This window comes from Tamandua tetradactyla, chromosome 13, assembly GCF_023851605.1.
Source record: "Tamandua tetradactyla isolate mTamTet1 chromosome 13, mTamTet1.pri, whole genome shotgun sequence".
Taxonomy (NCBI): Eukaryota; Metazoa; Chordata; class Mammalia; order Pilosa; family Myrmecophagidae; genus Tamandua; species Tamandua tetradactyla.
In genome coordinates, this window is record NC_135339.1 from 3,016,409 (window position 1) to 3,042,948 (window position 26,540).

The window sequence follows — 26,540 nt, forward strand, 5'->3', positions numbered from 1 at the left end:
ATTTAATGTAAATCAGCATATGTAAAATATTACCATTTCAACATGTATCCTCTATTTAAAAATACTATCAGTGAACTATCTACTTGTTTTGAACTTTGAGCCTGGTGTGTGTTTTATACTGAGGGCACTCTCAGTTTAGGCTAATTGCATTTCACTTGTACAGTAAGTAGCACACGTGACTGGGGACTACCATTTGGTTACCATGATTATGCATCATTTCTCCCAAAATGCAGATGTGGGTGTGTAACTCCATATTTAGTTTATGTCTTTATTGACTCTAATATTTGTATCTGTGGTTTCAAAGGTGAGGCTGTATATTGTCAGGTGGTAGTTTAAAAGCATGGCTTCTGGACTAGTAGCAGCACGAGCGTCACCTGGTAACTCATTAGAAGGGCTCATTCAGTTATTCAAGAAGCAGCTTCTCCTGTACTTTTAGGGCAGATTTTATGAGATCAGTTTTGATATGACCATCTCATACCTTGTTTGCCTATTCTGTAGATCAGGGTTTAGCAAACTATAGCATACAGGTCAAATCTGGCCTGCCACTTAAGGAAAAACATATATATATGTATATTATATACTGTTAGAGAATTTGCCTGCCAGTTGTTTTTGTAAATAAAGTTTTGTTGGAACACAGACAAGCTCATATGCCTATGGTTGCTTCCTTGTTGCAATGGCAGGGTTGTTAGTTGCAGCAGAGACCATGGCTTTCAATGCCTAAATAACTCACTGTGAGATCCTCTACAGAAGTTTATCATCTCCTTCTCTAAATCTAATTTTCAATTATCTGAATCACCCAGAGGTGCAGCTTGATAGTTCTAACCCTTATATTTAGGTCTTTGATTCATTTTAAGATGATTATTATAAATGGTTTGAGGTGGGGCAGGGGGAGGAGCTCCTTTTTTTTCTTTTTTGCAAGTGGAGATCTGGTTTTCCCAGCACCCTTTGTTGAAGAGACTATTCTTTTCCAATTGAGTGGTCTTTGCCATCTTGCCAAAAATCAGTTGGTCTTCAGTAAAGTATCTGTTCATTCCATTCCCTCTGCCCATTTTGTAATTGGGTTGTTTGTTCATTTTTTGTTGAGCTGTTTCATTTCTTTATGTTCACAGGATATCAAGCCTTTTTTTGATACATGGAAACACAAGTTTTACAATGGTTATTTGGATACTTTATTTAAAATATGCCTATGGATAAGCTAACGAAGATATGCAATTTCGGTGGTTCTAAGTGTATTGTTTATTTTCTTACATAAAAATATTAAAAAAAGATCAGTTGACTGTGAATGTGAGAGTTGATTTCTCAGCTCTTAATTCTATTTCTTTGGACTGTTTGGCTGTCCTTGAGCCAGTACCATGGTCTTTTTTTTTTTTTTTTTAATATTTATTATTTTTTTTTAAACACCAAACGCAAACATTTGTAATTTTTTTATCATTCCGTTATATATATAGAATCAGTAAGTCACAATATCATCACATAGTTGCATGTTCATCATCATGATCATTTCTTGGAACATTTGCATCTATTCAGAAAAGAAATAAAAAGAAAACAGAAAAGAATTCATACACCATACCCCCCACCCCTCCCCCTCACCGATCACCAGCATTTCACTCTAAATTTATTTTAACATTTGTTCCCCCTATTATTCACCTTTATTCCATATGTTTTATTTGTCTGTTGATAAGACAGATAAAAGGAGCATGAGACACCAGGTTTTCACAATCACACAGTCACATTGTGAAAGCTATATCATTATTCAATCATCCTCAAGAAACATGGCTACTAGAACACAGCTCTGTACTTTCAGGCAGTTCCCTCCAGCCTCTCCACTACATCTTGACTAACAAGGTGATATCTACTTAATGCATAAGAATAACCTCCAGGATAACCTCTCAACTCTGTTTGGAATCTCTCAGCCATTGACACTTATTTTGTCTCATTTCGCTCTTCCCCCTTTTGGTCGAGAAGGTTTTCTCAGTCCCCTGATGCTGAGTCTCAGCTCATTCTAGGGGTTTTCTCAATCCCTTGGTGCTGAGTCTCAGCTCATTCCGGGATTTCTGTCCCATGTTGCCAGGAAGGTCCACACCCCTGGGAGTCATGTCCCATGTAGACAGGGTGAGGGTGGTGAGTTTGCTTTTTGTGTTGACTGGAGAGAGAGGCCACATCTGAAATACCATGCTCTTTTTTTTTTTTTTTTTTTTTTTTTTTTTTTTTTTTTTAAAGGAAAGACAGAGAGAAGGAAGGAAGGATAGAAGGAAGGAAGAGAGGAAGAAAGGGAAACATCTTTTTTAAACATTTTCTTGTATTTTGTTTCTCCGTTTTCGTTACATGGGCTGGGGCCGGGAATCGAACCGAGGTCCTCCGGCATAGCAGGCAAGCACTTTGCCCGCTGAGCCACCGCGGCCCGCCCAATACCATGCTCTTTTGATAACTGTCTTTGTAATAAGTTTTAAGATGTTGCAAAGTATAAGTCTACCAACTTCATTATTTTTCAAGATGACTTCAGCTATTTGGGGTCCCTTCCCCCTCCATATAAATTTGATGATTGGCTTTTCCTTTTCTGCAAAGAAAGTTGATAGTATTTTTTATTTAACAGTTTTATTCACACACCATACAATCCATCCAAAATATGCAATCAGTGGCTGTTGGTATAATCACGTAATTGGCATTTTAAGCACCACAGTCAATTTGAAAACACTCCCATTGCTCTGGGAAAGAAAATCTACCCCCTACCCTCCTATTGTTGACGCTGAAGCTTGGTGTAGCGCCTGTGTCAGTCAGGGTTCCCTAGAGAGACAGAATCAACAGGGAACACTCGCGAACATAAAATTTATAAAAGTGTCTCACGTGACTGCAGGAACACAGAGTCCAAAATCCACAGAGCTGACTGTGAAGCCGACGACTCCGATGGAGGGTCTGGATGAACTCCACAGGAGAGGCTTGCCAGCCGAAGCAGGAAGACCTGTCTCTTCTGAATCCTCCTTAAAAGGCTTCCCATGATTAGATTAAGCAACATTCATTGCAAAAGACACTCCCCTTTGGCTGATTACAAATGGAATCAGCTGTGGATGCAGCTGACATGATCATGACCTAATTCTATGAAATGTCCTCATTGCAACTGAGAGGGCAGCACTTGCCCAACCAGACAAACAGGTACCACCACTTGGCCAAGTTGACACATGAAGCTGACCATGACAGTACCTTCGTTACAACTGAAAGAATATTACAGAGTTACTGTTAACTATGGTCCTTACTTGGCATTATTGGTATTTTTCCAATATACCGCTTTATTATTAACACCTTGTAATAGTGATGTACATTGTTCTAGTTCATTTAAGAACTTTCCTATATTTGTACCACAGTCTTCTTCCACAAACAGGTTTTGTTATATTATAGATTTCCATGATTTATCCTCTGGCTTTACTTCCAGTGCTATGTATGACCGTAGACATCCCCTTTCAACGGTGCTTACACTCAGCATTGTTAATTACACTTAAAATATTGTACCTCTATCCATTTCCAAATAAACCTTATTAAACTTACCTTATTAAACATTCTGTACACCTTAAGCATCATCTACTCATTCTCCACCCTCTTTCCATCACCTGGTAACCTGTACTCTAGATTTTTTTTTTTTTTTTTAGCATTTCAAACTAAATTTATTTTAACATTTGTTCTCCCTATTATTTATTTTTATTCCATATATTCTACTCTTCTGTTGATATAGTAGCTAAAAGGAGCATCAGACACAAGGTTTTCACATTCACAGAGTCTCATTGTGAAAGCTATATCATTGTTCAATCATCACCAAGAAGCATGGCTACTGGAACACAGCGCTACATTTTCAGGCAGTTCCCTCCAGCCTCTCCATTACATCTTGAACAACAAGGTGATATCTACTTAATGCATAAGTATAACCTCCAGGATAACCTCTTGACTCTGTTTGGAATCTCTCAGCCATTAACACTTAGTCTCATTTCACTCTTCCCTCTTTGGTCGACAAGGTTCTCTCAATCCCTTGATGTTAATTCTCAGCTCATTTATGTTTTTTCTCAGTCCCTTGATGCTGAGTCTCAGCTCATTCCAGGATCTCTGTCCCACGTTGCCAGGAACGTCCATACCCCTGGGAGTCATGTCCCACGTAGAGAGGGGTAGGGTGGTGAGACTGCTTATCATGTTGGCTGGAGAGAGAGGCCACATCTGAGCAACAAAAGAGGCTTTGTTGGGGGTGACTCTTAGGCCTAAATTTTAAGTAGACTTGACCTATCCTTTGTTGGGTTAAGTTTCATATGAACAAACCCCAAGACTGGGGGCTCAGCCTATAGCTTTGGTTGTCCACACTGCTTGTGAGAATATCAAGAATTCAACTTGGGGAAGTTGAATTTCTCCCCACTCTCACCATTCCCCAAAGGGGGCTTGCAAATACTTTTCCACTCACTGATCAAATCACTCTGGGATTCATCAGGGCATCACTCTGGACAAACCAACAAAATCTCATGTCCTACCTGAGATTCCAAGTACTTATGACATTCAATCAAACTATCTACATGAGTTATATTAGGAAATGATCTAGTCAAAATATAAATTTTGTAACAAACATTTTTTGCTTTAGTCTCACACATGAGGTGACATTTTAAAGTATTAATTATCATCTATTTTCAGCACCCTGCAATAATGACATTCCTTTGTTCTTCCTCATGCCAAAACATTTTTAAAATTTGTACATTGTACATTTCACTATTATTATACACTCTAGGAATTCCTAGATTATACCATCTCGATCTTTACCATCTATCTTTCTTTCTGATTTCATTTATGTCCCCAGCCCTCCTCCCTCTATCATTCTCACATGCAACTTCATTCAATGTTTTAACATAATTGTATTACAGTTAGGTAATATTGTGCTGCCCATTTCTGAATTTTTATATTTAGTCCTGTTGCACAATCTGTATCCCTTCAGCTCCAATTACCCAATATCTCACCCTGTTTCTATCTCCTGATGGTCTCTGTTACCAAGGAAATATTCCAAGTTTATTCACTAATGTCAGTTCATATCAGTGAGACCATACAGTATTTGTCCTTTTGTTTCTGGCTAATCACGCTCAGCATAATGTCCTTAAGGTCCATTCATGTTGTTACATGCTTCATAACTTTATTCTGTCTTACAGCTGCATAATATTTCATCTTATGTAAATGTCACAGTTTGTTTAGCCAACTGTCTGTTGATGGACATTTTGGCTGTTTCCATCTCTTGGTAATTGTTAATAATGCTGCTATAAACATTGGTGTGTAAATGTCCATTTGTGTCCTTGGCTTCGTGTCCTTTGAGTAGAGACAGCATATAGATAGGTCCTGGTTTTTAATCCATTCTGCCAGACTATGTCTTTTGATTGGAGAGTTTAATCCGTTAACATTCAGTGTTATTACTGCATGGGTAGTACTTTCTTCTACTGTTTTGCCTTCTGGATTTTATATGTCATATCTAATTTTCCTTCTTTTTACCTTTACTCATAGTCTTCCTTTCTACACTCTTCTCCACACCTCTCTCTTCTGTCTTCGTATCTGTCTCTAGTGTTCCCTTTAGTATTTCTTGCAGAGCTGGTCTCATGGTCACAAATTCTCTCAGTGACTTTTTATCTGAAAATGTTTTAATTTCTCCCTCATTTTTGAAGGACAGTTTTGCTGGATATAGATTCTTGGTTGGCAGTTTTTCTCTTAATAATTTAAATATATTATCCCACTGTCTTCTCGCCTCCATGGTTTCTGCTGAGAGATCTGCTCATGGTCTTATTGGGTTTCCCTTGTATGTGATGGATTGCTTTTCTCTTGCTGCTTTCAAGATCCTCTCTTTTTCTTTGATCTCTGACATTCTGATTAGTAAATGTCTTGGAGTATGTCTATTTGGATCTATTCTCTTTGGGTTCCGCTGCACTTCTTGGATCTGTAATTTTAAGTCTTTCATAAGAGTTGGAAAATTTTCAGTGATAATTTCCTCCATTAGTTTTTCTCCTCCTTTTCCCTTGTCTTCTCCTTCTGGGACACCCACAACACGTATATTTGTGCGCGTCATATTGTCTTTCAATTCCCTGTGTCCCTGCTCATATTTTTCCATTTTTTTTCCTGTAGTTTCTGTTTCTTGTCAGATTTCAGCTGTTCCGTCCTCCAGTTCAGAAATCCTGTGTTCTCTCTCTCGAAATCTGCCATTATAGGTTTCCATTGTTTTTTTCATCTCTTCTACTGTGTCTTTCATTCCCATAAGTTCTGTGATTTGTTTTTCAGACTTTCAGTTTCTTCTTTTTGTTCTTTCCTTGCCTTCTTTATATCCTCCCTCAGTTCATTGATTTGGTTTTTGATGAGGTTTTCCATGTCTGTTCGTACATTCTGAATTAATTGTTTCGGCTCCTGTATGTCATTTGAATTGTTGGTCTGTTCCTTTGACTGGGCCATATCTTCAATTTTCCTAGTGTGATTTGTTATTTTTTGCTGGCATCTAGGCATTTAATTACCTTAGTTAGTTTATTCTGGAGATTGCTTTCACTTCTTTTATCTAGGGTTTTCTTGCTGGATGAATTTGTTGTCTATCTGTTCTTTTTTTTATTTTTTATTTTTTTATTTTTATTTATTTATTTTTTTTATTAATTAAAGAAAAAAAGAAATTAACACAACATTTAGAAATCATTCCATTCTACATATGCAATCAGTAATTCTTAACATCATCACATAGATGCATGATCATCATTTCTTAGTACATTTGCATCGATTTAGGAAAAGAACCAGCACAACAACAGAAAAAGATATAGAATGTTAATATAGAGAAAAAAATAAAAATAATAACAATAAAAAAGACAAAAACAAACAAACAAACAAGCAAAAAAAAACTATACCTCAGATGCAGCTTCATTCAGTGTTTTAACATGATTACTTTACAATTAGGTAGTATTGTGCTGTCCATTTTTGAGTTTTTGTATCTAGTCCTGTTGCACAGTCTGTATCCCTTCAGCTCCAATTACCCATTATCTTACCCTGTTTCTAACTCCTGCTGGTCTCTGTTACCAATGACATATTCCAAGTTTATTCTCGAATGCCGGTTCACATCAGTACAACCATACAGTTATTTGTCCTTTAGTTTTTGGCTAGACTCACTCAGCATAATGTTCTCTAGGTCCATCCATGTTATTACATGCTTCATAAGTTTATTCTGTCTTAAAGCTGCATAATATTCCATCGTATGTATATACCACAGTTTGTTTAGCCACTCGTCTGTTGATGGGCATTTTGGCCGTTTCCATCTCTTTGCAATTGTAAATAATGCTGCTATAAACATTGGTGTGCAAATGTCTGCTTGTGTCTTTGCCCTTAAGTCTTTTGAGTAGATACCTAGCAATGGTATTGCTGGGTCGTATGGCAATTCTATATTCAGTTTTTTGAGGAACCGCCAAACTGCCTTCCACAGTGGTTGCACCATTTGACATTCCCACCAACAGTGGATAAGTGTGCCCCTTTCTCCGCATGCTCTCCAGCACTTGTCATTTTCTGTTTTGTTGATAATGGCCATTCTGGTGGGTGTGAGATGATATCTCATTGTGATTTTGATTTGCATTTCTCTAATGGCCAGGGACATTGAGCATCTCTTCATGTGCCTTTTGGCCATTTGTATTTCCTCTTCTGATAGGTGTCTGTTCAAGTCTTTTTCCTATTTTGTAATTGGATTGGCTGTCTTTTTGTTGTTGAGTTGAACAATCTCTTTATATATTCTGGATACTAGACCTTTATCTGATATGTCGTTTCCAAATATTGTCTCCCATTGTGTAGGCTTTCTACTTTCTTTCTGTCTTTCTACTTTCTTGATGAAGTTCTTTGATGCACAAAAGTGTTTAATTTTGAGGAGCTCCCATTTATTTCTTTCTTTCTTCAGTGCTCTTGCTTTAGGTTTAAAGTCCATAAAACCACCTCCAATTGTAAGTTTCATAAGATATCTCCCTACATTTTCCTCTAACTGTTTTATGGTCTTAGACCTAATGTTTAGATCTTTGATCCATTTTGAGTTAACTTTTGTATAGGGTGTGAGATACGGGTCCTCTTTCATTCTTTTGCATACGGATATCCAGTTCTCTAGGCACCATTTATTGAAGAGACTGTTCTGTCCCAGGTGAGTTGGCTTGACTGCCTTATCAAAGATCAAATGTCCATAGATGAGAGGGTCTATATCTGAGCACTCTATTTGATTCCATTGGTCGATATATCTATCTTTATGCCAATACCATGCTGTTTTGACCACTGTGGCTTCATAATATGCCTTAAAGTCCGGCAGCGTGAGACCTCCAGCTTCGTTTTTTTTCCTCAAGATACTTTTAGCAATTCGGGGCACCCTGCCCTTCCAGATAAATTTGCTTACTGGTTTTTCTATTTCTGAAAAATAAGTTGTTGGGATTTTGATTGGTATTGCATTGAATCTGTAAATCAATTTAGGTAGGATTGACATCTTAACTATATTTAGTCTTCCAATCCATGAACATGGTATGCCCTTCCATCTATTTAGGTCTTCTGTGATTTCTTTTAACAGTTTTTTGTAGTTTTCTTTATATAGGTTTTTTGTCTCTTTAGTTAAATTTATTCCTAGGTATTTTATTCTTTTAGTTGCAATTGTAAATGGGATTCGTTTCTTGATTCCCCCCTCAGCTTATTCATTGCTAGTGTATAGAAATGCTACAGATTTTTGAATGTTGATCTTGTAACCTACTACACTGCTGTACTCATTTATTAGCTCTAGTAGTTTTGTTGTGGATTTTTCCGGGTTTTCGACGTATAATATCATATCGTCTGCAAACAGTGATAGTTTTACTTCTTCCTTTCCAATTTTGATGCCTTGTATTTCTTTTTCTTGTCTAATTGCTCTGGCTAGAACCTCCAACACGATGTTGAATAATAGTGGTGATAATGGACATCCTTGTCTTGTTCCTGATCTTAGGGGGATTTATCTGTTCTTTGACATTCCGTTCAGCTTTATCTAGACCTTTAGCTTAAGTTTTGTTTAACAGAGGAGAATTTTTCAGTTCTTGTTTTCTTGTTTCTTGCCCTGCTTGTGTGGTGCCTCCCCCCACACACACACTTAGGAGGGTTTACTTAGATATTATAGACCCCAGCCAGATTTTCCCAGATCAAACTTGCCTCCTATCAGGAGGAAAGAGTCACCTGTGTCAGTTTTCCCTGAGGGTGGACCCAGCAGGTTGAAAGACTTTCCTGTGAAGTCTCTGGACTCTGTTTTTCTTATCCTGCCCTGTGTGTGGCGCTTGTCTGACTGCAGGTCCCACCAGCATAAGATGATGCGGTACCTTTAACTTCGGCAGACTCTCCCTGCTGGGGGTGTGGTGGAGACAGAGAAGAGGTTGTAGGCTGGTTTTAATGGCTTCAAATTTCCATGCCCTGGTGTCCGAATTCCTTGAGGGAGGGATTCCACCTGGGTGGGGCTTCACCCCTCCCCTGGGGAAGGCACAGGCTCCAGACAAGCCCCCAGAAGAGCTCACTTCTGCCTATGCCTGGGGCAGTTGCATCCTGAAAAGGCCTGCCGCTGTATCCAGAGGCAGTCAAGCCTTTGTAGATACACAGTCACAAAAACCTCTGTTTCCTTCTTTTTTTTTTCCCCCTTTTTCTGTCAGTCCTGCCCCCTTGGCGCCGGGGCAAAAATGAGCAACCTCCACTTTGATCAGGTTCACCTAAGCTGGGGGCCTATTTTTAGTAGTCAGAATTTGTTAATTAGTTCCACAATTGGCGTTTGATTGTGCTCAGTCCCTGCTGCTGGTGAAGTCCTTTCCTTTCCCCTCTGGGAAGTGGCCTGTGGGGGAGGGGGGCTGGCCACCGCAGCTTTGGGAACTCAGGGTTCTGGGGGGTGCTCGCAGCCAGTCCAGCTGATCCAGACTGGGGTGCGCTGTGTGTCTGGTCACTGACGTGGCCCCAGGAGCTGTTCTGTACTGTTTCTGGTTATTTAGTAGTTGTTTTGGAGGTAGAACTAAAACGTGCCATTGTTGAGCCGCCATCTTGACCCGGAAACCAATAAAATGAATGTCAGTACTCTAGATTTTAATTCCGAAAGTTTGCTCATTATAATTAGTTCATATTAGTGAGACCATACAGTATTTGTCCTTTTGTGCCTGGCTTGTTTCACTCAACATAATGTCCTGAAGGTTCATCCATGTTGTTGCATGCATCATGACTTCCTTTCTTCCTACAGCTGCATAATATTCCATCATATGTATATACCAAGTTTGTTTATCTACTCATCAGTTCATGGACATTTGGGCTGTTTTCATCTATTGGCAATTATGAATAATAGCGCTGTCAGCATTGGTGTTGCAAATGTCTCTTCATGTCCCACTTTCATTTCTTCTGAATGTATGCCTAGTAACAGGATAGCTGGATCATATGGCAATTCTATACTTAGCTTCCTGATGAACCACCAAACTGGCTTCCAAAGCAGCTGTACCATTTTGTATTCCCACCAACAGTGAATAAGTGTTCCTATTTCTCCACATCCTCTCCAGCACTTGTAGTTTTCTGGGTTTTTTTTATAGTGACTAGCCTAGTAGGTGTGAAATTATATCTCATTGTTGTTTTGATTTGCATTTACCTAATTGCTAGTAATGTTGAACATCTTTTCATGTGCTTTTTAGCTATTTGTCTTTCCTCTTTGGAAAAATAACTATTCAAACCATTTGCCCATTAAAAAATTGGGTTGTTTGTCTTTTTATTTTTAAGTTGTAGGATTTTTAAAAATATATTCAAACCCTTATCAGATATGTGGCTTTCAAATATTTTCTCCCATTGAATAGGTTGGCTTTTTAATTTCTTGACAAAATCCTTTGAAACACAAAAATATTCAGTTTTGGGGAGGTTCCATTTATCTATTTCTTTCTGCATTGCTTGTGCTTTTGATGTAAAGTCTAAGAAACCACCTCCTGCCACAGGAGCTTTAAGATTCTTCCCCATGTTTTCTTTTAGGAGTTTTATGGTCCTAGTTCTAATTTGCAGATTTTTGATCTATTTTGAACTAATTTTTGTATAAAATGTGAGATAAGGCTCCTTTTCTTTCTTTGAATATGGATCTCCAGTTCTCCCAGCACCATTTGTTGAAGAGACTCTTCTGTCTCAGCTGAGTGAACTTGGCTGGCTTGTCAAAAATCAGTTGAACAACAACAACAACAAAAAAACAGAAAGAAAGAAAAAATCAATTGACCACAGATGTGAGGGTCTATTTCTGAACTCTCAATTTAATTCCGTTTAATTACATCTGTCTATGCCAGTACCATGCTGTTTTGACTATGTTAAAGCTTTGTAATATGCTTTAAAATCAGGTAGTGTGAGTCCTCCAACTTTGTTTTTTCTTTCTCAAGATGATTTTGGCTATTTGGGGCCCTTTACCCTTCCAAATTTGATGATTGGCTTTTCCATTTCTGTATAGTAGGCTCTTGGAATTACAGATAGAGTGGATCTGTAAATCAATTTATGCTTCTGATGAGATTATAAACTCCTTGAGAGAAGGATTTTAAAAAATTCCTCTTTATATTTTCAGGAATTGGTATAGCTCTTAGCACACTGGCAGGACCTAGTGTGAACATATGTGAAAATAAAACTAGTGTGCTAGCAGAATCCTTATACCATGATTTCTCATTTCCCACAACATATGATACTTAGAGTAGGCATCCTGTGTAGCATTTTGTCTTCAACTGTGAACAGTGAATATGACAAGTGCTAATTATCAAAAATATATGATATCCAGTAATGGCCACTTCAGATTGAATACGAATGTGCTGTTCCAGGGGTCAGCGTCATTCAGGGACGTGACCGTGGGCCTTGCCCAGGAGGAGTGGCAGCACCTGGACCCTGCCCAGAGTACCCTGTACAGGGACGTGATGCTGGAGAACTACAGCCACCTTGTCTCATGGGTAGGGGTCGTGTTTTATGTAACTCCCAGCAACATCCACTTCCTTTTTAGCTGCTGATATATGGGTAGTTTCTTTGTAGAGATAATGATTTATCCGCTTGAAACCCCACAGTCAGAACTGATTGATCCCTCCTGAACCACTGTGAAAACATTTGTGTTCTTTTCTCTTCCGTGAAATGTTCAAGTGGACCTATTGTTGTTGAGTTCCTATTTTTGTGCCAGTGTACCTTTGTACCCTTTTAAGGGTTCTGAGTCGTGGGCCACCTGGCCTAAACCCTATGTCTTTGTCCTTCACAGGGTATTGTATAAGCAAACTGGAGGTGATCTTCAAGCTGGAACAAGGAGAGAAGCCTTGGTTAGAGGAAGAGTCCTGAAGCCAAAGCCCCCCAGGTGAGAGCCTCCCAGGTGAGTCCGTAAGGAGCTGTAAGCCAAGGAGTTATTCCAGACCTTGACAGCTTCTAATTTTCAGGGATCTTTTATTAGTGCTACCAGAACTTGGGAGGTGAATGAGAAAAATTGGCCTGCTTGCCTCAGGTGCAGGTATCAGATTTGCAGATAATAGCTAAGTGCTCTCCTTTTTTTCTTCCAAGAACCCAATTCTTGCCTATCTCTTTATAGATATTTTATTATCTTTCTGTGTCCATCTCACTTGTCTTTTTTAAGATTCTTGTAACATACCTACCTCACAACATTTCCTATTTTAACCCCTTTCATGTGTACAATTCAGTGATGTTAATTGTATTTATAATATGGTTCTGTGAGTACCACTATTTATTACCCAAACTTTTTTATCATCCGAAGTAGAAACTCCATATCCATTAAGCAGTTATTTCTAATTTGCCCCAGCTTTGCAGCCCCTTGGTAACCTGTAATCTATTTTCTGTCCTTATGAATTTGCTTATTTTACGTTATTTCATATAAATGGACTCATATAATATTTTTTTCTTGGATCTGGCTTATTTCACTCAACATGTCTTCGAGGTTCATCCATGTTGTCTCATCTCAGAATTTCATTCATTTTTATGGCCAAATAACATTCCACTGTGTATGTATACCACATTTCATGTATCCATTTGTCATGGATACTTGGGTTGCTTCCATCTTTTGTCTATTGTGAATAACACTGCTATGAGCATTGGTGTATAAGTTACTTGTCTTCTTTTAATCACATGTATTCACTAAAAAAGTATGGGTTTAGTACTATTGTATGCCAGCTATGTCTGTGTGCTAGGGCATTGGCTGCCAACAGTGTCATGGTCGTGTTGTAGAGCCTGCATTCTAGGGGTAGAAGAAAATGTGATGTGGTGTGTCATTTACAAAAGTGTGATCAGGAAAGGGACTCTTTGAGGTCAATGTTGTTATGAACACAAATGTGTGAGTGAAGTTAGCCTTTGGATTCTGAATATTCTGGCTAGATGATATACCCTCTGCCATAAACCTCAGGTCAGAATGTTTAGTGTGTGCAGGAATAGCAATGAGCCAGGTTGGATTGAGGTGAGTGAGTGAGGGGGAGTGCATAACAGATGATGTAGAGAGGTAGCTGGACCATGGTTTCACTTGGTCTTATTGGCCACTGTGAATTCAGTGCTTTCATTCTAATTGAGGTGGAGTCTTTGGAAGGTTTTAAGCAAAGGAGCACATGCTCTGATTCATGTATGTTTTCTGCTATGCAGTGGAATATGCAGCAGCAGAGGACTGGGGAAAGAGGGCAAGAGTAAAACCAGATGAAGTTAAAAAAAAAGCTCAGGTATCTGAGTCAGTGTGAAGGATGCTGTGGCTTATGTTAGTGGCAATCATGAAAGTCAGGAGATGTATTTGGACCTTGATATATTGTGAAGTTGTAGCTAAAACAGGATTTGCTATTAAATTGTATTATGGGTACAGGAAAAAGAGGATAACCAAGGATCACCTGAAATATTTTATCCTGAGACACTGGATAATGGTGTTAACCATTGACTGAGACGAGGGAAAGTAGGGAGAAGCAGTTTTGGGAGGAAATAACCAAAGATATAGGTTACCTAATTAAATATTGTCTCTATAAAAGAGTAATAATGTTTACTGTGTTCAGTATAAAAAGGACAGCTGTAAAGTATTGAAAAAAATGGTAGCATATAAGGTAGTTGCCTGTTAATCAGAATTGTGTTCGAAAAATCCTTTAATTGTTTGGAAGGAATTTTATTATTAAATATAAATAGTAAAGTTTAATTGGTAAATGCTGCAAGAAAATAACATGTCCAACTTTAAAACTTTTAAAGAGGAGAAAATGTAAAAGAAAAGAAATCACCAGTATATTTCATCAGACCAAAAAAAAGTATGACGACGGGAGAGAAAAGCAAGTAAAAATTAGAACAAGTGGAAACTCTAAATGAAACATAGGAAACCAGTCCAGATATTTTAGTAATTATAATACATTCAAAGGGGCTAAAACTCTTTTGTTAAAGGTTGTTATCAAATTGGATTTTAAAATCTAGCTATATAGTTTTTAAGAATCACACATGAAATATGAATATGAAACATTAGAATATAAAAGGAGTGATGATGTACTGTCAGTTATTAAACAAAATACAGTGTTAACCCTTGGTATACCATCTGGGTTCCAGTGGGACAATCTTAGTTTTCGAGTTTTTTTTTGGGTCCTTGAAGCAATTCTAATTATTTATAAGGATTGTTGTTTCATGACTTTTATACTTTCTTATAATTAATTTTTTAAATTTGAATGAATGAAGGGAATTATATATTTTAATTGAATAAAACTCATTCTATCTTGCAGTTAAACTTGAAACATTTTTCTATTTTATCCCCTTGCAATTATTTCAGCATTATTATTAATTGCTTCCAACTATGTAAAATAGACTAAAATGCTAAGAAAATGAAATAATAATGGGTTTTCTTAAAAGGACAAAGCTATAGTAAAGTAAATCACCATTAAATCATCCTTCAATTTTCTTATTGAGTTATATGAAATATTGCATCAAGTATGATGAAATTGTAAAAGAAGCCTGGAGACACCATCTGTATAGTTTTTTATTTTTTCAAATGTACAAAGTTGTTTATTTTTCTTGGCAATTGAAAAATACACAAAAGTACATTGAAGTTGAATACACAGTAAGTGTTTTATTTCCTTACTTTACAACTGTTATTACAAGGAACCGCTCCATTCAGTTAAAACCTAATGAATACTGTATTGGCTAGGGTTCACTAGAGAAACAGAATCAGCAAGAGCTTTCCAGAAATATAAAATTTATAAAAGTGTCTCACGCAACCATGGGCATGTAAAGTCCAAGGTCTGTAGGGCAGGCTGTGAGCTGGCATCTCCAATGAAGGTCCTCAACAAACTCTTAGAGGCTGGCTGTCTGAAGCAGGAAGAGTGATTGTCTCTTCTGAATCCTCCTTAAAAGCCTTCCCTTGATTAGATTAAGTGTCACTCATTGTAGAAGACACTTCCCTTAGCTAATTGCAAATGCAGTCAACTGTGGATGCAACCATTGTGGTCATGATTTAAGTTCATGAAATGTCTTCACAGCAACAGACAGGCCAGCACTTGTGCGACCAGACAATGGGGCACCACCTCCTTGTCAAGCTGACACATGAAGTCACCTTCACAGTCCACCCCTTGTCAACTTGGCAGCTATACACATCACCTTAAACCATACTTAATCTCTAAATAGAAAACAATAACAGACACATTTTTTCCTCACCTAACAATACTCAACTGTCCTGCATACAACCAGAAACACATTAAATCTCTCCAGAATAGGGTGCAAGTCTTGGGTAATATTCACTCTTGAACTTGATATCTTACAACTTAAATGCTATAGTATGAACAAAGCAGCTTATGTCATAGGATAAAAGGGTTAAAATAAAGAGAAAAACAGAGCTATTTGATTTATGCATAAATGCACAGATACTAATTACAAAACAAGGAAGAAATATTCATACCACTGTAGTCCTTGTTTCTGTAACTGATTATGTGGTTATAATTCATATTTATCACTACCCTCTTCCACTACCCATTCCGTGTTCCTTTTCTCCTCAGCAAGCCCCTCAGGTGGCCGTGGTTCTTTTCCTAGTTAGGTGACCCAAACCTCCATTCCTGAAGTTTCAGAGCTATCAGTAGTCCTGCCTGGATTGGGTTGTTGCAGTTTTCCACTAATTTTTATCGCAAGACATGGTAGTACTAAGAGACACCTTAGGGCATCTTCTGTATTCCAGAAAAATTCTTCTTTACCTCCATTGTGTAGTTGCAGTCCTATTTCCCCTGATAGTCAAGGTCAATCATCCCAGCCAGTAAAGTAATCCCCTTCTTGGCTTGTTGATCCAGGGGCATGAGAAGCCCCAAGTGACCAGGTGGCAGTCATAGATTCTAGTTCAATGGAATCATTGTTCTTTCTTCTGGTGGAAGTACTCCCCATTCTGGAACTAAAACCTGTAGACCAGCAGAGCATAAGGTCACAGGGACAGAAAGCAAAAATTTTCCTAGTAAATCACTAGGGAGAATAGTGAGTGGTGCCACTCCCATTTCTACCACTTGGTTCCTAGATCCAGGGATCCTGGCTATGGGAGAAATAGCACCATACAATACACCCTGATTCAGAGCATTCACAGCCACCGGGAGAACATCACCCCAGCCCTGCAAGGTATTGCCACATAGTTGGCACTGTAATTGGGTCTTCAAAAGGCCATTTCACTGTTCTATCAACCCAGCTCCCTCTGGAGGGTGCAGAACATGGTAAGACCAGAGGATTCCATGAGTGTGTTCCCATTCCAACACTTCATTTGCTGTGAATTCTTTTTCACAGTATAGGTTCCTTGATCAGGAGCAATGCTGTGTGAAATACCATGATGATGGGTAAGACATTCCGTAAGTTCACAGATGGTGGTTTTGGCAGAAGTATTACGTACAGGGTAAACAAACCCATATCCTGAGTATGTGTCTATTCCAGTTAGAACAAATCGCTGCCCCTTCCATGGTAGAAGTGGTCCAGTGTAATCAACTTGCCACCATATAGCTGGCTGATTGTCTTGGGGAATGGTATCATATTGGGGGTGGAGTGTGGGTCTCTGAATGCTGACAGATTGGGTACTCAACAGTGGCTATAGCCAGGTCAGCCTTGGTGAGTGGAAGTCTGTGTTACTGAGCCTAAGCATAACTTCCATCCCTACCACCATGACCACTTTGTTCATGAGCCCATTGGGCAATGACAGGAGTTGCTGGGGAAAGAGGCTGACTGGTATCCACAAAATGGGTCATCTTGTCCACTTGATTATTAAAACCTTCCTCTGCTGAAGTCACCCTGTGGTGTGCATTCCTGTGGGACACAAATATCTTCATATTCTTTGTCCACTCAAAGAGATCTATCCATATACCTCTTCCCCAGAGTCTTTGTCACCAGTGTTCCAATCATGCTCTCTCCAAGTCCCTGACCATCCAGCCAGACCATGAGCAACAGCCCATGGGTCACCAGTGTTCCAATCATGCTCTCTCCAAGTCCCTGACCATCCAGCCAGACCATGAGCAACAGCCCATGGATCACCAGTGTTCCAATCATGCTCTCTCCAAGTCCCTGACCATCCAGCCAGACCATGAGCAACAGCCCATGAGTCAGCATACAAACGCACCTCTGGCCAGTTCTCCTTCCAAGCAAAAGGAACAACCAGGTGCACTGCTCAGAGTTCCGCCCACTGGAAGGGGTTCCCCTCGTCATTGTCCTTTAAGGACATCAGAAAGGGGTTGTAGTGCTGCAGCTGTCCACTTTTGGGTGGTACCTGCATATTGTGCAGAACCATCTGTAAACCAGGCCCGAGTTTTCTCTTCCTCAGTCAATTCACTTTAAGGGACTCCTCAAGAGACCATAGCTCTGGTCTGGGAAAGAGAAGGTAATGTGGCAGGAGTGGAGACAATGGGCATTTGGGCTGCTTCCTCATGTAACTTACTTGTGCCTTCAGGACGTGCTCTGGTTCTGTCTTTATGTATCATTTCCATTTTTTGATGGGGTGCTGCCGCACAAGCCCAGCTTTATGGCTTTGTGGGTTAGACATCACCCAGCTCATAACAGGCAGTTCAGGTCTCATGGTAGCTTGGTGACCCATGGTTAAGCATTCAGTCTCTACTAAGGCCCAGTAGCAGGCCAAAAGCCGTTTCTCAAAAGGAGAGTAGTTATCTACAGCAGGTGGTAAGGCTTTGCTCCAAAATCCTAAGGGTCTGCGTTGTGATTCTCCTATGGGGCCTGCCAAAGGCTCCAGACAGCATCTCTATTTGCCACTGACACTTTCAGCACCATTGGATCTGCTGGATCATATGGCCCAAGTGGCAGAGCAGCTTGTACAACAGCCTGGAGCTGTCGCAGAGCCTCCTCTTGTTCAGGTCCCCACTCAAACTTAGCAGCTTTTCTGGTCACTTGATAAATGGGCTGTAATAGCACACCCAAATGAGGAATATGTTGTTGCCAAAATCCAAAGAGATCAACTAGGCAGGCGTTGTGTCTCTTTTTTGGTCATAGGAGGGGCCAGATGCAGCAATTTATTTTTCCCCTTAGATGGAATATCGCAACATGCCCCACACCACTGGACGCCTAGAAATTTCACTGAGGTGGAAGGCCCCTGTATTTTTGTTGGATTTCTCTCCCATCCTCTGACACACAAATGTCTTACCAATAAGTCTAGAGTAGTTGCTACTTCTTGCTCACTAGGTCTAATCAACATGATATCATCAATATAATGGGCCTGTGTGATGTCTTGTGGGAGGGAGAAACAGTCAAGATCCCTGAAGACAAGATTATGACATAGGGCTGGAGAGTTGATATACCCCTGAGGTAGGAAAGTATATTGAAAGTATATTGCTGACCTTGCCAGCTGAAAGCAAACTGCTTCTGGTGGTCCTTACTAACAGCTGTTGAGGAAAAAACGTTTGCCAGATCAATAGCTGTCTACCAGCTCCCAGGGGATATGTGGACTTGCTCAAGCAGTGATACCACATCCGGAACAGCAGCTGCAGTTAGAGTCATCACCTGGTTGAATTTATGATAATCCACTGTCATCCTCTAAAACCCATCTGTTTTTTGCACAGGCCAAATAGGAGAGTTGAATGGGGATGTGGTGGGAATCACCAGCCCTGCATCCTTCAAGTCCTTAAGAGTGGCACTAATGTCTGCAGTCCCTCCAGGGATCTGGTACTGCTTCTGTTTACTATTTTGTTAGGTAGGGGCAGTTCTAATGGCTTTCACTTGGCCTTTCCTACCATAATAACCCTCACTCCATGAGTCAAGAAAGCCAATGTGGGGTTTCTGCCAGCTGCTCAGTATGTCTGTTCCAGCAATGCATTCTGAACCTGGGGAACTAACTTCAGAATGGGTCTGAGGACCCACTGGACCCACTGTGAGAGAGACCTGAGCTAATACTCCATCAATCACTTGACCTCCATAGGCCCCCACTCTGACTGGTCGACAAGAGTGACGTTTTGGATCCCCTGGAATTAATGTCACTTCTGAACCAGTGTCTAACAGTCCCCCCAAATACCTGATCATTTCCTTTTCTCCAGTGCACTGTTACCCTGTGTTCTAGTTTGCTAGCTGCCGGAATACAACACACCAGAGATGGATTGGCTTTTAATAAAAGGGGATTTATTTTGTTAGTTCTTCAGAGGAAAGGCAGCTAACTTTCATCTGAAGTTCTTTCTTACGTGGGAAGGCACAGGGTAGTCTCTGCTGGCCTTCTCTCCAGACCTCTGGGTTCCAACAACTTTCCCCAGGGTGATCCCTTTCTGCATTTCCAAAGGCCTGGGCTGAGCTGTGAATGCTGAGAGGAGATGAGGAATGCGAGCTGCTTAGGCTGTGCTACATTATGCTCTCTCATTTAAGCACCAGCCATTTAAGTCAAACTCATTCATTGCAGCAGGCACACCTCCTAACTGACTGCAGATGTAATTAGCAGCAAATGAGGTTCACGTACCATTGGCTCATGTCCACAGCAACAGAACTAGGTGCCTTCACCTGGCCAAATTGACAACTGAATCTAACTACCACACCCTGGTAAAAGGCCATAGATCTCCTTGGGGAAGGCTTGGAGGAAGATTAACAGTATAAGTCTGTGGCATTGTAACAGGGTTCTCCCCCAAAGGGACCTGGCCTCCCCCCTCATTCAAAGGGCTCAGGATCTGTAAACTGTCTTAATTCTGGAAATTGATTAACGGGCCGTGACTCTCTGTCTTTGTAATTCAGGTTAGACTTCTGTTCACTTGACCTAGAACTCTTTTGCTTATACAGCTCAAACAATAATTTAGTAGACAGCCCATCTATTGTACTTCTAGGTACCCCATGATTTACTCGCCAATGCCACAAATCTTTGCGACTCAGATTATTTTGACTCCTGCTTTCAGTATGCTATCTATTATAATAGCCACGTCCACTTTGTCTTTGGCGATTAAGTGCTGCCACCTGGCTTCTGCCAACTTGGGGTCCGGTCATCCCCACTGTATTTAAGGATTCCAGCTCAGTGACAGCAGTTCCCACAGTAATATCTGACCTACAGAGAAATGCAGCTACAGAGCTCTTTAGGAATGATGGTGCTAGTCTCACAAATTTATTTCTCACAGTTCTGGTAAAAGGTACATCCTCTTGACACATCTGGGATGTATGAGCAGGCATTCTATGATAAATGCTCTCTAACATTCCAGTCTCTCTAAGCCTTTGGATCCCCTCATCTACATTATAGCAGGGTAGTTCTGGCATTTCAACCTCAGGTGTTGACAGCCACATTTTGATCCATTTTTTAGCCAACCATTCAAACAAACTGTTAATGTCTTTTCTAATCCCTCAAACTATAACATTAAATGCAGAATCTCTGCTTAGTGGGCCCGTATCAATAAATTCAGCCTGGTCCAGCTTTATGCTCTTTCCACCATTATCCCACACCCCTAAAATTCATTCCCACACATATTCTCCTGATTTCTGTCTATGTGAATTGGAAAACTCATGTAGTTCTTTTGTATTATAGTGAACCTCCTCATGGGTGATACTTTGTACCTCACCTTTTGGGGCCTGTTGGGACTTCAGTCTAGTTATAGGTCTGGAAGTAAAGAGGGGTGGTGGGGCTGGGTCATGAATAGAATTAGAAATATTTTATAAGCCAGTTACTTCAGGGCATTCGTTAGCAGTTTCATATGGTGAAACAGGATTAATTACTCCAGGCAGAGGAGCAAGGGCTGTTTCCCCATGGGGGTAGTTACTTCTTCACAGACACTGAAGGGGTAAGCCCTCGGGGCAGGCTGAAGGTGGGGTATGTCTTCAGGGCAGACTATTTCTGGGTTATCCAGAAAAGACTCAACACAATCTAGGGTTTCAGTGTCTCCAAAGGCATCATCAGTCCGCATATCACCATCCCATTTTTCAGGGTCCTACTCCTTTCCAATCAATGCCCTCACTTTAATGGCAGACTCCTTGGAAAGTTGAGATTCCAGTTTACATTGTACAGTTCCTACTCTAACAATGAGACTCTGAGTCTGATTTTCAGAGATCTCAAGTCTGTGGCTAGTGGAAATAAGATTTTCCTTCAGGGCATTCATAGAAACTTTTACATCTGTCATACGGCATGTAAGATTCTCATTTGAAGCCTTCAGCTCATCCCTTTCTCTCATTAGTGAGAAAGATATCTAACAACAACCAGTTAACATATCTATACCTCTTTAATTCCACAAAACTCCATAAAAGTGTCAAAAACATTGTCATCCAGAGCCTGGCCTCATATAAGCATTCAGTTAGTAGAATCGAATGTTGATATATATATTTTTTATCTTTTTTTATTAATTAAAAAAATTAACAACAAACAAACAAAACAATAAGATATCATTCCATTCTACATATATAATCAGTAATTCTTAATGTCATCACAGAGTTGCATATTCATCATTTCTTAGAACATTTGCATCGATTTAGAAAAAGAAATAAAAAGACAACAGAAAAAGAAATAAAACGATAATAGAGAAAAAAAGTTATAGAATGTTGATATTTTGACTGTCTCTTTTGCCAGCTCGCCCCATGGACTATTAGTGCCACCCTGGTTGTGGGAAACAGAGTCATTATTGCCTTTAAGTCTAGTCAGAGTAGAAAACCACTTGTAAAAACCCATTTTTAAGACTCTGTTTCTTAAGAACCACTTCCGGTACCAAGCTGTATTAGTTAGGGTTCTCTAGAGAAACAGAATCAGCAGGAGATAACTATAAATATAAAGTTTATAAAAGTATCTCATGCAACCATGCAGATATAAGAGTCCCAGATCTGAAGGGCACGCTGTGAGCTGGCAGTTCCAGTGAAGGTCCTCAGTGAACCTCAGTGAACCAGGTGAGCCTGGCTGGCTGAAGCAGGAAATGTGATTGTCTCTTTTGACTCCTCCTTAAACGCCTTCTGGTGATTAGGTTAGGTATCGCTTGCAGTAGGCATTCCGCATAGCTACTTGCAAATGCAATCAACTGTGAATGCAGCCAACATGGTCATGATTTAAGTCCAAGAAATGTCCTCACAGCAACAGAAAGGCCAGCACTTGCCCAACCAGACAAATGAGCACCACCACCTGGCCAAGTTGACACATGAACCTGACCATCACAAATACCATCAATTTTTCCTGTCTTATTTTTCTTAAGAACATTACATTAGTGCATATGTGATTTGTTACCCTTTTAAAATTCTTAGAAAAATTACTATATCATGGTTCACATAAAGCCCTTTAAAAATCTGATGTCACAGGTTGTAGAGGGGTAAATAATTACAGTCTTCTTAGGAAGACCCTCTTGGTAGAGGAATTTAATATGAAGCAGGTTATGTAAACATAAGAAACAGTCAGAATATTTAGTACCAACTTGCATGAAGTTCATTTGTCACATTTTAAAATGGTTTGAATTTCAATAAATACCGTGGCACAGAATTTTATTATTTCGTGATTAAATCAGTTAAATGATGCTAGTTAAAAATTACATCCCTAAATTGGGGACCTGCTTTTACTTTTTAAATTTAAAGTGTGACTGTAAAGTACAGTATTTTAAAACATAAATACCAGCCTTTTATTTATTAGATTCAGTTTTTCCATTGCTAGACAATTAAACCAGAAATGTTGCTATTCAAATTCATATTTTGGGATTTCTTTCTGACTTAATCAAAAAAACCAATCTTCATGTTTTACTTTTGCACTTAAAAGGGACAAAAACTATCCCCCCTTTTGCACTATTATTATTATTCTGAGTTAGTTTTCCTTCTCAAATCAATTATATTCTAAAAAAGAGGAAAAATAGTCACTATTAAATATATTTAAAAAGTGAATGTAAGACCCATGTACCTGCACACGCACATCCTCCCCACCACTGCCAGGTGCTCATGTTAACAGGCACCAGCGTAGCATCCCTCGTCTGCGCTGCAACGTATCACTGCCCTGTGGTGCCCTGTACCCTGCATCTTATTACACACGCATCCCACAGACACAAGGCTTTAGACTACTGAAGGAAATCAACTTCCAAAGTAAGTCAATCAAGATATTTACATGTGATGAAAACAACAGAAGATCACTAAGCATATCACAATGCAGGCAGATATAGCCGAGCCTCACTGCCAAAGTGAAACACCAGGGGAGACACAGACATTGGAACAACCTAATCCAAGATGTTAATATAATTCAACTAAATAAAATAAATGGGATGGCTTATGACGCAAAGGAGATCAAGAAGAGAGTAGAAGAGCATAAAGAGGAATTTGAAACAATAAATGAAAAATAGCAGATATCACAGAGATTAAAGATGCTGTAGAACAAATAAGGAAACATACTAGAGACATGCAACACCAGATTTGAAGAGGCAGAATAAAGAATAAGTGAACTAGGGGACAGGACAACTGATTTTGAACACTCAAAACAGCAAGTGGCAAAAATGATGAAAAAATTTGAATTGGATCTCAGGGAAATGATGGACAAAACAAAGTGCACAAATATAAGAATCTTTGGTTTCCCAGAAGGAGAAGAGAAAAGGCCTAGGGAGATTAGTTGAGGATATAATGAGGAAAAACTTCCTAACCCTTATAAAGGACATAAATATGCAAATCAAAGAAGCCTAACGAATTCCAAAAAGAGTAAATCCAAATAGGCTGTTCTAGTGTGCTAGCTGCCAGAATGCAATGTACCAGAAATGGAATGGCTTTTAAAAAGGAGAATTTAATAAGTTGCAAGTTAACAGTTTTTAGACCGTGGAAATGTGACAATTAAACAAGTCTATAGAACTGTCCAGTCTAAGCATCCAGGGATTGATACCTTGATTCAATAAGGCCCATGAAGTTCAGGGTTTCTCTCTCAAGTAGAAAGGCATATGATGAACACGGTCAGGGTTTCTCTCTCATCTGGAAAGGCACATGGCATTATCTGCTAGCATCCTCTCCAGTTCCCCAAGAGGCGTTTTTGTTCGTCATCTCCAAAAGTCACTGGCTGGTGGACTCTCTGCTTCTTGGTTGTATAGTGTTCTCTGCTCTCTCAGAATCTTGTGTTCTCTAGCTTTTTCCAAAGTGCTTCTTCTTTTAAAAGATTCCAGTAAAACCAATCAAGACCCACCTAGAATGGATGGGAACATGTCTCCACCTGGAATGGTCTCCACCTAATCAAGTTTAATACCCACACTTGAGTCACATCTCCATGAAGATAAGTTAGTTAACGTTTCCAACATACAGTACTGAATCGGGATTAGAAGAAAGCATTGCTCGCACAAGGTTGATTAGGATTAAAACATGGCTTTTCTAGGGCATATAAAACTTTTCAAACTGGCACATAGATCTTCCCCAAGACACATACTAATCAGCTTGTTTGATGTTGAAGAGAAGCAGAAAATCCTGAAAGTGGCAAGAGAAAAACATTCTACTACATACAAGGGAAACCACGTAAGACTGAGTTCAGATTACTCAACTGGTACCAGGGAGGCGAGAAGGCAGTGATATAATATATTTAAGATCCTGAAAGAGAAAGACTTCTAGCCAAGAATCCTGTACCCAATCAAATTGTCCATCAAAACTGAGGGAGAGATTAAAATTTTCACAGACAGACAAATCCTGAAAGAATTTGTCAAGAGACTGGCCCTACAAGAAATACTAAGGGAAGTTTTGTCAGTTGAAAAACAAAAAAAAGGACAGGAGAGGGAGGTCTAGAGGAGGGCACAGAATTGAAGAGGACCAGTAAGGGTAATTTCAGGGGTAAAAAGAGAAAGAGGGAAAAGAATATATAAACCTGACAAATAAAATCCAAAAGATAAAATGGTGGATTCAAGAAATGCCTTTTCAGTAATAACTTTGAAGGTTAACAAACTAAATTTACCAATTAAAAGATACAGATTGGCAGAATGGATTAAGACATATAATCCAACTATATGCTGCTTACAAGAGACTCATCTTCGACACAAGGATATAAATAGATTGAAAGTGAAGGGATGGAAAAAGATTTTACGTGCAAGTTATAACCAAAAGAAAGCAGGGTTAGCTATACTAATATTGGACAAAAATAGACTTTAAATATAAAGACATCATCAGGGATAAGGAAGGTCACTATATATTAATTAAAGGGACAATTCACCAAGAAGAAATAATAATCATAAATGTTTATGCTCCCAATGAAGGAGCTCCAAAGTACATGAGACAGACATTGGCAAAAATGAAGGGAGAATGGGCCACAGTGGTTCAGCAGGCAGAGTTCTTGCCTACCATATTGGAGACCCAGGTTTGATTCCTGGTGCCTGCCCATGCAAAGAAATAAAACAAAACAAAACAAAAAAAAACTGAAGGGAGCGATAGATGTTTCAACAATAATAATGGGAGACTTCAATACACCATTCTCCTCTATAGATAGAACAACCAAACAGTAGATCAACAAGGAAACAGAAGTTAAATAACTTGATAAACGAATTAGACCTAACAGACGTATATAGGGCATTGCACCCCAAAACACCAGTATATACATTCTTCTGTAGCACTAATTGAACATTCTTCAGGATAGATCACATGTGGGGCATAAAACAGATCTTTATAAATTTAAAAACATTGAAATTATTCAGAGCACTTTCTCTGATCACAATGTAATGAAGCTGGAGCTCAGTAACCACCAAAGAATGAGAACATTCATAAATATATGGAGATTAAATAATGCACTGTTTTTTAAAAAAACACCTTTTTTATTGTATAGTATAGCATATATACAAAGCAAAGAAATAAAAAAACAATAGTTTTCAAAGTACTCTTCAAAAAGTGGTTACAGGATAGATCCCAGAGTTTGTCATGGGCTCCCAACCGATCCTCTCATATTTTTCTTTCTAGCTGCTCCAGAATATAGGAGGCTTTAGGGCATAAATACTTTTTAATCATCATAATCGACTCCTTTTCCTTATTTTTTTGTGAACAATAACATATATACAAAAAAGCTATAAATTTCCAAGCACAGCACCACAATTAGTTGTAGAACATATTTCAGACTTTGACACGGGTTACAATTTCACAATTTGAGGTTTTTACTTCCAGCAATTCTAAAATACTGGAGAATAAAAGTGATATCAGTTTAATGATTCAGCATTCATAGTCATTTGTTAAGTCCTATCTTCTAT

At 39.2% G+C, this 26,540-nt stretch overlaps 1 protein-coding gene across 8 annotated transcripts in view; it reads left to right on the plus strand.

Annotated features, from left to right (window-relative positions):
• Positions 1 to 26,540, plus strand: part of LOC143653504 (zinc finger protein 37A-like) — a 79,288-nt gene that overhangs the window by 14,787 nt on the left and 37,961 nt on the right. For 4 of the 8 annotated variants that reach the window (XM_077124547.1, XM_077124548.1, XM_077124549.1 and 1 more), the window contains exons 4-5: positions 11,811 to 11,936; positions 12,233 to 12,325. In XM_077124547.1, the coding sequence (XP_076980662.1) occupies positions 11,811 to 11,936; positions 12,233 to 12,309 (203 nt within the window). In that variant the 3' untranslated portion in view covers positions 12,310 to 12,325. Of the gene's footprint in view, positions 1 to 11,810; positions 11,937 to 12,179; positions 12,181 to 12,232; positions 12,341 to 26,540 lie in introns of all 8 variants that reach the window. The other 4 variants (XM_077124546.1, XM_077124544.1, XM_077124545.1 and 1 more) reach the window with 2 other exon arrangements.